Source organism: Triturus cristatus, chromosome 4_1, assembly GCF_964204655.1.
Source record: "Triturus cristatus chromosome 4_1, aTriCri1.1, whole genome shotgun sequence".
NCBI classification, from domain to species: domain Eukaryota; kingdom Metazoa; phylum Chordata; class Amphibia; order Caudata; family Salamandridae; genus Triturus; species Triturus cristatus.
The window spans coordinates 366,444,120-366,459,709 of NC_140585.1; the positions used below are offsets into that span (position 1 = coordinate 366,444,120).

Sequence of the window (15,590 nt, forward strand, 5' to 3'; positions counted from 1 at the left end):
GCCTCCAGCAACTATGTGAAGAATGTTGCCTTGTTTCCATAGTACTTCTGAACTGTAAATTTACTCAAGGTACTTCCTGGAACTACATGACAACTGCAGTGAAAGACTACACCCCAGATACTGCGTACTCCGTTGACATTACGTTGAATAAATTCCCCCGGGAACGGATAGCGGAGGTAGAATGCATCGAAGACCTTTCCTCACACTGCAGCAGAATCCACCTGCCATTTTGGCTGGTGTGAGGACGGCTAGCACATAGTTAAATTCAATTGTACAGATTAAAATAAGGGTGAAATCCTTTCAACCATTGTGCGTGTTTTAAGAAGACTGAGACGTAACAGGAACGAGGCTGCTAGGATATTCACCTCGGGCACAACATCCATTGGTGAAGCAAGCATTTGTCAGGTTCAGGTTTACGAAGCTTCCTCTATCACCAATCCAAACTCGAGCTGACCTTCCTGTAACTTCTAGAGTGACTGGTCCTAGGGACTGAAGACGGAAACTGCACTTCTCGGTATCTCTCTCTACACTGATATCAAGGCATTCTTAATCAAAAGATATTTTTGAAGGTTAATGATGTCTTTGACTTCTGTCTAGTAGGAGCTCTGAAGTTACATCTTTGTGCTATTATAGTGTAAAAAAGTGTGCTGTTCTGCTTAGAGAGATTGGAATGTACTGTGTGTGAATCTTTGTGTCAACCACATGGTGAACTTAACAACTGACATGCACTGCAGGACAGATTGGACAGGTTGTCTGAAAGTAGGTGAGCGGCATTCTTTAGTTCACATTGTCCCAGTGACAGCCTGGGTGACTATTGGTTTATGAAGCTGAGCTCGAAGCATCACTAGGCCAAAGGGAGGGGAACCAGTACTTTCTCTCCAGCTCCTGCCTGTTGCCCGCATTCAGGTCTCTGGCTCCGGCGTTGGTTGTTCATCGGTAGCATGGCTGGCACTTTGCAGGATACTGGTGAGACTTGTGGTGGTCTTTAATTTTGGTTGGTCTTGTACGCTTGGTGATTGCTGTGTGTCTAACAGAGGCAGGAGGTTAGGAAATGTAAAGCTGGTGAAGGCATGTGTGTGGTGGTGTCTTATGGCCTACGAACGCAGGATGTATCGGACCCAAGGGGAGGCCACCCTCAGTTTTTGTGCTATTGTGAACCCTGAAAGTGCATCCAGACCTAGCCCTCGGCTGCAGATGATGCTCACTCACTTTCTATCCTTGAGGAATGAAAGCACGTGCTCCATGAAGCAGCACAAAGCAGCTCCACAGTCCCTACTACCAAATGATATTGAATTTAGATGTGGGGGGTGTGGGATCTGAATACTACATGTGCATCTTGTTTGGTGGTAATCACATAACGCTGTGATACCATTTCATGTGCATGCCCATACGTTCATGCATTGCCCAGGGTGAACACCTCCCTTATGTGGAGGCGTAACCCTGGCGTGTGTCTCTGCATACATTTTATTCTGAAAACTAGCACCGACTTGATGTTAAAATGTATAGTAATGTTGATTGTGGGATCATTCATTACATGACATATTTTGACTTCTCTGTTTAGATTGTCTGGTTCCTCAATGTCTTTTTCAAGCAGTTTATGTAGAAATGATTTCTGTATTATAATGAAAGATGAAGATGCCTGCTGGGAAGGTGACATACCTTCTTCAGTGTGTGACACCGTGACTCAGAAGACAAGATCACACGATCAGAAGATATCTGCTGTAACCTGTGGGTGTTGCTCTGCATCCTCTCCTTGAGGAGTGCCTGGCTGGGTTGGATGTCAGTTGGAGAGAGTGCGCTGAGCAGCGAGGATGCTGCGCCTGGTGGGGCTTTCAGCACCTTACTTATTAGCTGTAACTAAGACTTACCAGCTTCAATAAACCTATTTATCATAACCTACTTATTAGCTGTAACCAAGACTTATCAACTTCAATAAACCTCTATATCATAACCTACTTATTAGCTGTAACTAAGACTTACCATCTTCAATAAACCTCTATATCATAACCTACTTATTAGCTGTAACTAAGACTTGTCATCTTCAAAAAACCTATATATCATAACCTACTTATTAGCTGTAACTAAGACTTACCAGCTTCAATAAACCTATTTATCATAACCTACTTATTAGCTGTAACCAAGACTTATCATCTTCAATAAACCTCTATATCATAACCTACTTATTAGCTGTAACTAAGACTTACCATCTTCAATAAACCTATATATCATAACCTACTTATTAGCTGTAACCAAGACTTATCATCTTCAATAAACCTCTATATCATAACCTACTTATTAGCTGTAACTAAGACTTACCATCTTCAATAAACCTCTATATCATAACCTACTTATTAGCTGTAACTAAGACTTGTCATCTTCAATAAACCTATATATCATAACCTACTTATTAGCTGTAACTAAGACTTACCAGCTTCAATAAACCTATATATCATAACCTACTTATTAGCTGTAACCAAGACTTATCATCTTCAATAAACCTATTTATCATAACCTACTTATTAGCTGTAACCAAGACTTATCAACTTCAATAAACCTCTATATCATAACCTACTTATTAGCTGTAACTAAGACTTACCATCTTCAATAAACCTATATATCATAACCTACTTATTAGCTGTAACCAAGACTTATCATCTTCAATAAACCTATATACCATAACTAAGGCTCTCTGTTTTCCAGTTTTAAAGATTTTTACAGATAAATACAGACAGAAAACAATGTGTTTTCTGTCTGCATTTATTTTTAAAAGTGGATAAATACAGAAAATGTGCTTCTTTTAAGTGACTCTTCGTGCTGCCTTTCATGAATTATAGCCCAACAGCTGAGCAGATGGACAGCATGGAACATTAAAAAAACGGATGAAATTCCTTTAAATAACTGCATGTGTCAACATATATTTGTGATATAATGTGAATATTTGCCAGTAGATGTACTGTTATGTGATATTTAGCAACTTAAATAGCTAAAACATGACAGACATCAAAGTATTAGTGTGCGTCTATCATTTAAATAAAAAATGGAAATGTACAGTTTTACAACTACATTTATATGCAGAACACAAATTTAATATGGATAAATATAGAAAAAATGGCCAAAAAATAAATATGGATAAATACAGACTGAAATCTAAAAAAAAAAAACATAAAACCAGGAGCCCTAATCATAACCTACTTATTAGCTGTAACCAAGACTTATCATCTTCAATAAACCTATATTTCATAACCTACTTATTAGCTGTAACTAAGACTTATCATATTCAAAAAACCTATATATCATAACCTACTTGACAGGCTACCTGTTTACAAGTGACTATCTTCATTACTACAATATCACACCTGAAGATGGGGTTTCAGCAGTGTTGTGTTCTCCAGCTGATACTTGGCTTTACAAGATATTCACAGACCCTGACACAGCAGAGCCTGCCTGCACAACAACCAAAGCGCCTAGATGCTGTTGTTTAGCTGCTTGACGAGCTTCTCCGCAGCCACACGCTTTCAGACCAAAATAATACCCAGGTGTTAGTCCACTGAGAACCTCGGAGGCCGACCACCAGCAGGACCGGAGACAGCGTCAGGAAATGGATGCCCATGGCGACTCACCTGTCTCCCCGGTGCGTCTTGGTAAATAAAGCTCACAAACCAGCCACCGCCCATGACGGCCACAAACCGGTTGCTCGCGCGACCACAGTAAAGAGCTACAGATCTGTGTGGGCAGCAGAGGCTGCTGGCATGAGCTTTGTCCTGCCACACGGTTAAACTGCGCCATGATTCATTCTCCACCTTTTGTTATGAAGCCTGTATCACGTGCTTGATTGACCTGGTTCCAAATGCTCCGAACTTCGGGAGATGAGGCTTCGATGGTAACTGGTTTATCCAGGAGCCGTGAGAGGGGCTGGAGGCAGCATGAGAGCGGGGTCTCTTGCATCCAGTGAGCACTGGAACACATTTTATCAATCACAGACGTGTGATTCTTAACTAAGAAGGTGCTTGCACCAGTATGAGCCTGTTCCGCTTCAACAGCAGCTGTGTAAGACAGGTTCGAGTCTCGGCGTCCGCTCAACATCTTGTGATTCTGGGCAAATCACTCAGTCTCTCCCGTGCCTACCAAAAATGAATGTGTCCTTGGGGTAATGTAACCGGTGCTCGTGTAAAGCGCTCCAATACATTCGGGGCGAGTTCGCACGATATAAAACAGCCAAAAAGGGGCCAAAAAACACAGCCGTCATCCAAAGGTACATGGAGAGGTGTTTTCCACTCCCATTAAAGAAGCTGAGTGTTTTTACCAGAGCCCCAGGGGCAGATTAACCAGACCATTAAAGGTGAGGTCATGTGAGTCAGAGGACTTTAAAAAAGAAACAAACTTTCAATATCTGAAGTGATTGGCCCTGTCTCATAACTGTCATTCTTCTAGAGGCGCAGTCCTCATTTTTAGGTCTCGCCTGACCCAGCGCATGCGCTGGTCTGGCGAGACTTATTGAGAGGGCTCCAAAAAGTGCTGCCAGGCCAGCCTAGAGCTACAGTGCATGTGCGCGGGCGCGCGTGCCGCGCTTTACCGCGATTACTTTCACTTTCACGGCCGCTTTGATGTTTGATCGTGATCGCGATCACTTTCACTTTCGCGGCCGCTTTGCATAGCCAATAGGTCTCGCTTTTGGGACCTTATAAGTATTTTTTTATGCAACTGTTGCATAGCTAAACACTTATAAGGTCCCAAAGGCAAGACCTATTGGCTATGCCGATGCTTGTTGACCCTGTATGCGTGTTCGGGTCGGTCATTACACTAATAATACTGCTATGTAGCGCTTTGTACCACACTTGGCCATTTACCGTTTTGACGGTAAATAACAAGCGTTACAATTATCCCGTCGAAATGTACTCGAGTTGCCGACCTCGGAAAGATGGACGGCTGAGGTGAGCGCCTGAGTTTCGTCACCAGATCTCAGTCGATGTCATCAAGCGATCACTCCTTGGGCCATTATCCTATGGCAATTTCAAGTTTGTCTCATTTCTGACCCCATGGGCCCTTCCGTCCTGCTATTGAGTGTTGCGTCATCTGATTCTGTTCCTAGGAGCGGTGCTTCACTGCGTTTCATTGCCCTGAAGGCTTTTGTCCGCGTGCAGTGTTGAATGTAGTGCCAGGGCATGGCTGAGTTGTACCCGGGCTCCTCATGGGTTCCACACGTCAGTGATGGCGGCAGGCCTATCTAGAAAAATGGTTAATTATTGTCATGTAAATGTGCCGTGAATTTACGTGAGGTACTTCTTGCAAAGTGCTGCCAAGACAAAATGATGTGCACAATAAAGCTTCTTATGACCTTGCCAGTGGCTCAGTAGATCTACAAATGATGCTCAGTACCCTTGCATCCATCGGAGGAGTCTGCGTTTGACATTATGGTCACAAGCTCAGATCTTGCGGGACCCCTCGGCCGTTCATCCTTCCGAGCTCGATAAAATGAGTATCATTGAGTTGATTAGCAAGAAACATATGTTACGTTATGCAGCGCCAAGGTACCCTTGTGGGTGAAAGGGCGATTTACAAAAGCACGTTGTGTGTGTGTGTTGTTCTGATGTTTAACCAAACACCTTGCAAATGAGACAGAAATGGCATGCTTTGGTATGTAAGTCTCTATATCCACATGACATACAAGGACTGCACACCTAAGTCATGCACTGTCAGTGGCTCTTAGAGCCCCAAGGGCCGAACTGGAATCTCAAAGCTACCCTGGGAAATATTTTTACTCCAGGGTGATATTGCTCCAACGATAAGGTCGATCCTCTTCAAGGGGGCAAATCCGGAACATTTGGACTTTTTAAAGGGGTTATTTGACTCGGGTGTCCGAATATATTGATTAAAATTGCTAGCTGTCAGATGTTGTTCTGAATACCCCCTCAGAAGAAACTCCTGAACATTTTTGTCCCCTGCACGTGAAATAGGCTCTTCTGCACGTTGGGGCAGTGCAGTTTCCCCTAATCCTCCTCTTCTGTATTACCCCCTCCCTCGTCCGCTCTGGCGCGCTTTATGATTACCCCGGGGCCTTTTATAGAGTGTTTTCTGCAGTGAAAAGAAATATTGCAGGCCTGTGCACTAGGTATGCATTCATTGTAACGAAGTAAGTGAGATTTTATTTGAATTTTTTTTTGTAACAATTTTTATTAATTGACACAATAAACTACTCCGTGACACTGGTTAATGGTAAAGGTGCAGGGTTTATCGTATCCACTCGTGTGTCATATTTTTCATTTGTATTCTCGGTGGCGGATGTGGTTTCACACTGTGGACACAAACACCCCTCATGCCGCAGGATCTGGCGTGCCTGCGGAGGAGGCCGCCTCCCACTGGAGTGACGTGAGAAGCTAACTAGTTTGGGCAGGTTGTATGAAATGATGAAAATCCATTTTCAGTCAGCCAGTGCAAAATTGGTTTCTTAACTCTGAACCAGGTAAATTGGTTCCTACCTAACCGAGGGCCGCCCAACGAAAGTGGTTCCTCCGCGGACCTCTCTCTTAAGCAGGAGAGTGATTCCGGTTACCCTGTAAGCACACTTATGACGTCTATCGTCGCTTTCTTTGAAGGTTGGTCTTGAGTAGCAAGGGTCATTGGGTCACCACTGAGAATGTTCCTACCACCAGAACAATGTGCATGTTGCTTTGCTTCACAATTATTGCTTAGGGGCACTGTACCCATTACTTTTAATTCATAATTAAGGCCCACAGTTTTCCGTTTTTACTGATTTGTATAGATAAGTACAAACAGAAAACCATCTATTTTCCTGTCTGTATTTATTTTTAAATATGGAAAAATACAGGAAATAGGTTTTCAGCTGGATGATTATCACTGCTGTCAATCATGTGTGCTAGGTCAATAGTTGTGCAGAATGACAGGCAGGGAAGTTAAACAAGCATTTGCAATGCAACAGGTCTCACATTTGCGAGAGTTTGAGCAATTGGCTATGTAAATGACAATGCCTTTCATTTATGTGTTTTGAAAACATGCAAGCGGGACATAAACACGCACTTCGTACTTAAAGTCCTTGCTTACAAGAAGCAAGTCTGGCAGTAAAAGATGTGCAAAAACTGAAGAACAGGATTATAAATGATATAGTGCACATCAGGGCCCACAAATAGTTGCGTTGTAGTCAAATGCATTACAAGAGATTACAGCAGTGAGATATAAAAAGCGGATGTCATTTTGTTATGTGCATTTATGTAACATTAAGATGCCATTGGAGCAATCGAGTACTTTATAAGTGGAGACTTCCAAACTCCATAGGAGTTGTCTGTGACTAGCTATGTCTTAAGAGGCTCTTTGAAGGTTAGCGGAGCTATGCTGTTTGCAGGGCTCCTTTCTTCCAGGCGACAGCAGCTACAGGGATTGCCAGCCTGGGGGGGATTCGGAGAAACACACGTCAGTGAAGTCACCAGGGATGCAGTATCTCATTGAAGAACATTTCGTCAAAAATTAGATTTGAAACATGACAATGGTGTATTTGGGAAGGAGGTCCATGTTGAGTCCTGATGTAAAGAAACGAGTACAGTGAAAACAGTGTCGCTTTGTTGTAGAAGCTCTTTGGTTTATTTCTCATATTCGAAACGAACTTCCATAAAAGTGTATGTGGAGAGGTAAATAGTCTATCCGAGCAAATCAGTAAAGGAATTATACATTAAATGAGATTTGGCCAGAAATATCTTTGTACAAACCCTATAAACTTGTCATGTTCTTTTGGCCCTTGTGTTCATGCAATGAGTACCCTGTAAGCTGTGCTTCCATTTATAATTGTTATAAATGTGCCAAATAATGTTTCATGTAATTTAACAAATTAGTTATTTGTAGCACAAAACACTACAGTGAGGGAGTGGTAGGCATGTAAACGGGCCTTTAGGGTGAAAATGTAAATGTGTTGTTTTTCCCATTTGAAGGGATTCTTTGAACCATATTTATGACTAGACAGAGCTAATGAAAGAGACAATTCATCTCCCGTTAAAAAGCAAAGGCTCTGCAGTGAGAGATACTGGGAGACACGGGGAACGAGGGTGAAAAGAGGAGGATAGTCTGCTGCCAGGCAATTCTGAATCAGAGTCCAGTCGTGTTTGACTCCAAGAGTCAAACACCAGCAGCGACCCCTTCACGCCCTTCAATGTGCCGCAGCAGCATTAAAACCACAACAGACCAATGTATGGAGGCAGAGAGGTAACATACAAAGTGATTGGGTGCCCGAGGAATAGGCATAGATAAATGTGTGGAAGCAGAGAGGTTACATTTTAAGGGAATTGGGTGTCTGAGGAACAGGAATGGACCAGTGTATGGAGGCGGAGAGGTAATATACAAGAGATAAGGTGCCCGAGGAACAGGAATGGACCAGTGTATGGAGGCGGAGAGGGTAATATATGAAGGGATAGGGTGCCAGAGGAACAGGCATAGACCAATGTATGGAGGTGAGAGGGTAATATATGAAGGGATAGGGTGCCAGAGGAACAGGGATAGACCAATGTATGGAGGTGGAGAGGTAATGTATCAAGGGATAGGGTGCCCGAGGAACAGGAATAGACCAATGTATGGAGGTGGAGAGGGTAATATATGAAGGGATAGGGTGCCCGAGGAACAGGCATAGACCAATGTATGGAGGTGGAGAGGGTAATATATGAAGGGATAGGGTGCCAGAGGAACAGGGATAGACCAGTGTATGGAGGCGGAGAGGTAATATACAAGAGATAAGGTGCCCGAGGAACAGGAATGGACCAGTGTATGGAGGTGGAGAGGGTAATATATGAAGGGATAGGGTGCCAGAGGAACAGGCATAGACCAATGTATGGAGGTGAGAGGGTAATATATGAAGGGATAGGGTGCCAGAGGAACAGGGATAGACCAATGTATGGAGGTGGAGAGGGTAATATATGAAGGGATGGGGTGCCAGAGGAACAGGCATAGACCAATGTATGGAGGTGAGAGGGTAATATATGAAGGGATAGGGTGTCAGAGGAACAGGGATAGACCAGTGTATGGAGGCAGAGAGGTAATGTATCAAGGGATAGGGTGCCCGAGGAACAGGAATAGACTACTGTATGGAGGCGGAGAGGGTAATATATGAAGGGATAGGGTGCCCGAGGAACAGGCATAGACCAATGTATGGAGGTGGAGAGGGTAATATATGAAGGGATAGGGTGCCCGAGGCACAGGAATAGACCAATGTATGGCGGCGGAGAGGTAATGTATCAAGGGATAGGGTGCCAGAGGAACAGGGATAGACCAGTGTATGGTGGCAGAGAGTTAATGTATCAAGGGATAGGGTGCCCGAGAAACAGGAATGGACCAGTGTATGGAGGTGGAGAGGGTAATATATGAAGGGATAGGGTGCCCGAGGAACAGGCATAGACCAATGTATGGAGGTGGAGAGGGTAATATATGAAGGGATAGGGTGCCAGAGGAACAGGGATAGACCAGTGTATGGTGGCAGAGAGGTAATATACAAAGGAATGGGGTGCCAGAGGAACAGGAATAGACCAATGTATGAAAGCCAAGAGGTAATATATGAAGGGATAGAGCAGTGTATGGAGGTGGGAGGTACTATACGAAGAAAAAGGGTGCCCAGGGACAGGTATAGACCAAAATATGGAGGTTGAAAGGTAATAAATGAAGGGATAGACCAATGTATGGAGACTGAGAGATAATATACGAAGGCATAGGGTTTCCGAAGATGGGACTGTTAGAGCAATGTCAGACCCCTGCAACTAAAACACAGTTATCACTTGAAATTCCTGTAGCTTCTTCTTTCCTTTTTGTTTTTCCATTTTAATTAGAGCTAATGAAAAAAGTTTGTAACAAGAACTGGTAATCACATAGGCAAACTAAATGCATTTAATAATACTTTCTTTGGTTGTAAATTTTATCTTGGTGAGCAGTTGTGCAATATAAGTTACTGAAACTTCATTAAAAAGTGTTATGATTTGTTTATTGTGAAAGACAATATGTGCAGTAAAGGCATTTTTGACACAATTATAGATTTGCCGTATTTGCCACATAATCCATCATCAGATGCATAATCTGCAGGTTTAACAAATAAAGTTTCTAGCTCATATAGTTCAAAAGTTACTGAAAACGCAGTGACGTGCACTGGAATGCCCTTTGCAAAGGCTGACTGGTCACCCTTCTGTCGCTTATTGCTATATTTGGGTGTTGAACCAGTACTAATGAGCTGCGGCCTATGCCCAGACAGTGCTAACAAATGCCGAAGGTCAGCGCAAGTTTAGAGATGGACACCTCCCCCAGCAGCCACATGCATCCTTGCTACACCTCTGCATGATCTATTTAAAGCGTCCTCCGTCAGACAGCTGAAGAAAGCAAGGCTCAGAGTAAAAGTGTAATGGCTCAGATGTGATGTCACAGCCAGAACTGCCAACTTTGGAACTGGGGAACCAGATTCGAGTTTCGGCATCGGCTCAGCATCCTGTGATTCTGGGCAATTTACTTAATCTCCCCATGCCTACCACAAAAATTAATGTATCATTATGTAATATAACTGGTACCCAAATAAAGTGCTTAAATACCTTCAAATCCATTGCGCTGTCTAAAAAGGCTAGAGTGTAACATTACCCATAGGCACAAGCGCAACCGAACAACCTTTAGGAAATGTAAGTGCTAGCATTTAATGTATGTGTGATTTTGCTCCTTACAAATAATATTATAATGCACGCTTCAAATGTATGCTTACGGAAGGCAGATAAATCAAGCGTGTGGTTTCCTAACTAATGTATGCAGCTTCCCAGCGTGCTCTAAACAGCTCTATTGCATGTGAAAGGAGTCCGAGCCCCAAGAGCGTATAAGAGCATAGACATTAGAAGCACAGTTCCCAAAGGGTGCACCAGTAAAGCCACATGTTTTTGGTTTTCTTGTATTTACATTTTTATACAGCGTGAACTCCACCCGGACGTACAGGAGCGCTTTTACATGAGCCCCACTTGCGTCACACAAACACACATTTTAAATTGCTGGCCCAGTGAGATTAAGTAATTTGACCAAAAAGCCAGGAGGTTGACCCTGCGCTGAGACTATAACCTGGTTTCCGAGTTTTAAAGTCGGCAGCTTTGGACGTGCAACCATGCAACCCTTGAGAAATCTAGGTGGTAGCTCTTAGTATATGTGTGATCCCGCTCTTCCGTGTATATAAACCTTTGCATTTCCTCTTGTTTAATATGTTAACTGATGCCCGTAGGTTCACCTTTCAAACCGGTATCTATGCACACAGAAAATAAATAAATTAAGCATAAATTTGTCAACTCCATGTGCCAAAGGAACGCAAAGAAGAATTTTAAAGACTATGAGGCCAACATGCGAACAAATGCGTGTTTGCAGAGTAAATGAGTGAAAGGCCTAAATAAGTGTGTGCTCACCTGAAAAGCTAATATGTAGAAGTAAATATGTAGAAGTAAAAAAGCATGCTTTAAGTGCGTGCGGTCCGGGAAAGTTAACTAAATGCTGGACTGAGTAAGAAAAATGTAAGATAAATAACAAGGGTAGCTGGTGAAATGTAAGTATTGATGTGCAGAACAGTTGGACTCTGTTGCATAAATCAGCATATTTTATTTTTTATGGTATTTCTGTGTGGGAATTTTAGAATGAAAGTATTTACTGTATTGCTGTTTGTACTGCGCTCCTGCCGTTTAAAAGTACTGGTAATAACTAATCATTTGAGCGCTTATACATGAGCCCTATTTTCATTACACAAAGAAGGTACGGGGAGAATAAGTGAATTGTCCAAATGTACAGGATGTAATACTGGTGCTGAAGGAAGGACCAGTTTACCTAGTTCCCAAGCCGGCAGACAAACGTGGTTTCACTTGAAAATGAGCCCGCTGACGAGCCAAAGGACTTCAGCAAATGGGTTCATGCCGTGAAAGTTAAAAGTTCAAATAAGTAATAAACGTATCGTAAAATGAAAGAAAATGAGAGAGAAGTGATGTGGAGCACGGTTTGAAGGCAAATAAGCAAGCCGTGAAAGTTATAAACCGAAAGAAGTTAAAAGCCTAAAAAAAAATATATAGATCAGAGAATCCTAGAAATGGGGACAGCAGTGCTGCCAGGGAAAGTAAACAAAATGTGTGATACAGTTTAATGCAGCCAGAGAAAGTAATGCCAAAAAAAAGTTCCGCACGAAAGTGCATTAACACAGTACTTTGGAACCGTGGGAACTGATAAGAGCCCCTTTTAAGATATTTTAAGTACAAGAGATTTCCCAAACACAGCGCACGCAAGGGTAGGTGAAGCCTAAAAAGAATATGACCATTTTAAATATGGCGCTATCTGTACACTGTCTATCCAGTGTGGATAAAGGCACAGGAGTCCAGTGTAGTTTCAGCACGGCCGGGTACCAATCTGGCTTTTTCGAATAACTAGTAACCATTTTAAAGAGTTAAATCTAGCATCCTTGCATGTAAATGTATTTAAAATGGTTATCCTAGTATGAATGTGGCCTTCCAGGATTTCATTGTGCACTCCACTACTAAGGTGTAAGCATACAATCCATGCGCATGCCAATATCATGATTCATAAAGCAACATAATGCAAACCCCCCTAGGTCATGAGGTTCAGTAAATACCGAGGGCAGTCACTGACTTCTGGGCTGTGGGCACACACTGCATGGGGCTTAGCCCAGTAGATCCCAGTTGGGCATCATAGCAGGAATGTTGCTCCCCCAACTTATTTAATGCCGGTTTAAATAAAGTGCGCACAAGGGGAAGCCCAAATCACATGATGCGATGGTAACCTTGCATGTGTTTAAACTGGGCCTTGCACATTCTGCACACTGTGTTAGTCGATAAGCTTTCCATTCAAATGCACGGGTTATTGGTACTGTTTTTAGATTGTCACACCAAATAATTAGATATTTTTTTTAACACTTTGGTAAGTTGTGCTTTGGTAATTTGTGACTCACGGACCCTCCAGCTGAGGGTCACTTGAGGGTTGTGTTGAGGCAGCGCGTGCGGAAGACGGTTTCTGGTAGACCATAGAGACCGCGCAGGGCTTTCCTCGATCTTTCTCTGCTGCATTTGACCCTCGTCAGTGATTTGGTTTCATAGTTCACAAGGCTAGCGACATGTCCGGGTCATGCCATCGAGGCCCCATAGGGCAGTGCCTGTGGTAAGTGCACGGCCGCCTGCTTGCTGTATAATGCACCACCTCTCACTGTGACGCACCAGTGTGCGCGGCGTCGCCGGGGTTTCCCCTCCAAGGATCCGTAGTGCATGCCGCGCAGGTTTGGCAGCATTTTTAGAATTGTTTGAGGCCATTCGGGTTTTCAAAAATATGAGCCTAATAAGTTGTTTCCCTTAAATGCTGCTTGTTAGTTCTCCTACCGAATGGTTGTGTGTAAATACGTTTTAGACAAAGAGAAACCCAGAGCCCCCAGCACCCGGTGTTGTTTCCAATCCTGTCAGTTACTTAAACCCCAGTAGTCAGACAATAGTGCAACCCAGCAGCAGTTTGGGGTGACGCAGAAAGTGTAAGGTCCGTCTCTATGGGGATTTTCGTTGGTTTTCCTGCCCAGCTGTTCGAGGGTGAGATGTAAAAAGTTTGGAGAGTCTGTGGCACCCTCCCCTTCCCCGGGGAATGAACTTCATTTCTAAGCACATTTGCTCTGTCTAATTTAAGTCGATTTCCGATCCACGCCGAAGCCCCGCCCCAAGCAACTTGCCTTCATGATGAGTAACTCATCAGCTGCACTGCTTGCTGGGTGATGTGTATTTTGTGATCGCCATCTGATCACCATCTGATCCAGACTGTGTTTTACTCCACACTCCCTTTTGCTGCTCCCCCAGTGCATTGGTGTACCCGTGCAGGAAGACAGACATTGCAGTAAGTGGGCCACGCTGCACAGCCAATCAGGGCCGAGCTCCCAGTGTCCTCCTCTGAGGTCAAGGTCATGTCTAAGTAGAGACTTGGCCCACTTCCAGCGCCGTCAGGCAGAGAGCGGCCACCGGAAATGGTACAGTAGTCTTTCCTCTGTGTCAATGTGTTCCTCGCTAGCAGTCCTTTGCTAATACAATGGGATCTAGACCATTGTCCTTATTATAAACAGGTGGCATGCGTTTAATTCTAAGATGCATATATATATATTCCTTTACAAACGGGCGCAGGAGTGTCCAAGCCAATGGACAGACTGACTTTTGCATAGATACAGGTAGGTCGGTAATGTAAGCTGAGCTGCAGTTACACAACGCCGACTGTAATGGGTAACCAGGTTTGTCTGCAAGAATCAGAATGCAGCCAGCTTCATGCGACTGCCTTCGGCACCCCTCACCTGATTTTTCTACCTGTGCATCCCTGTGTGATCTCCGTGGCTGTAGTTGTGCACATGCCACCTCCTACATTTAAGATTCATTGTCTGAGTTACCCTTCATTATCCGGGCACTTTAAGTGTTGGTTTAGGAGTTAAGTGCATTGGTTATTAGGTTCTGTACAGACCCAAGCAGGGCTGGTCTGCTCTTGTTGCTCTGCCCGTATCACTCTTGCCATATCAGATTCAGTAAAAAAAATATTCTCCTAATGCTTATTGGCATTCTTGCATCACGTCTCCCATCCACAAGCACTACTTTTACTTTGCTTCCCAACCACCCTCTACGGCAGTCACTTGCAGACTGTAGCAGTCTCTTGAACGCTTGCTCTCTTTGTGTCATCGCCAACTCTGATCTTCGTCTACTTTCCACCTGATTCCCTTTAGCCTGGATCTTGCACATCTCCAAATCTTTAGGCATCTTTTTTTAAAATGTTTTTACTGAGTTTTCCAAATAAACATAAAAGTGACCATATTACATCTGACCCAAGTTAATAGCCATTTGTGATTCGGTATTTATAGTCTGAAAGCATAACGTAATGCTCCTTTTTAGACCTGGCCAAACTCTACTGTCTCCATTCTGACTCTATTTCACCACGATTCGTAATATAGCATTCCTCTCGGTCCCCCTGCTTGTTTTTTTTTAACAGATTATCACTTCCCTTAATCTCCTAATTATTCTGACCCTCTTTTCTTCCCACCATCGACTTTGTCAAAGACTTCACTGCAAAAATTGATAACATGAGTGTTGTCAAATCTTCATCGTGCATCACCCACCTTGGTTCTTCAAGATCACCGCACCATTTCTCTGCGATCTCAGGAACTCTGGTTGCTCTCCTCTTTAAATGGGCCAATTCTCCCACTGCCTCTCAGACCCGCTAATTGCGCCTAGTTCTATACCAAATTCTTTTATTTTTCCCCGACCTGACACTACTGTTCAAGCTGTCACTGTGGTCTAGATCCACTCTGAGCTTCTTAAAATAAGAGCTTGTTCTACACATCCTTCATTTGCATCTCTTGTCCAGTCTGATTTCTCCTTCACTTTGTGCTTCTAGAATGCATGGCTCATTCATGGCTTTCTGCTTAGTCTGACCCCTGTTTTCTCCTCTCTTTGCAATCCGATTTCTGCACAGCTGCTTCTTATGAGACAGGGCACTGGATCACTACCTATGTCACCACTTCACAACACTCAAAATATTTTTCTTTCTCTTTCTGCTATTTTTGACAATTGGTCCCTCTGTTTTCT

At 43.4% G+C, this 15,590-nt stretch overlaps 1 protein-coding gene across 4 annotated transcripts in view; it reads left to right on the plus strand.

Moving 5' to 3' along the window:
* FGD4 (FYVE, RhoGEF and PH domain containing 4) overlaps window positions 1–15,590 on the plus strand; it is a 597,812-nt gene that overhangs the window by 287,655 nt on the left and 294,567 nt on the right. Inside the window, exon 1 of one of the 4 annotated variants that reach the window (XM_085652399.1) lies at window positions 866–966. The exons of the other annotated variants lie outside the window; for them this stretch is intronic. Within the exon in view, the coding sequence (XP_085508525.1) occupies window positions 942–966 (25 nt within the window). The 5' untranslated portion in view covers window positions 866–941. Of the gene's footprint in view, window positions 1–865; window positions 967–15,590 lie in introns of those variants that run through there. 4 annotated transcript variants of the gene reach the window in all.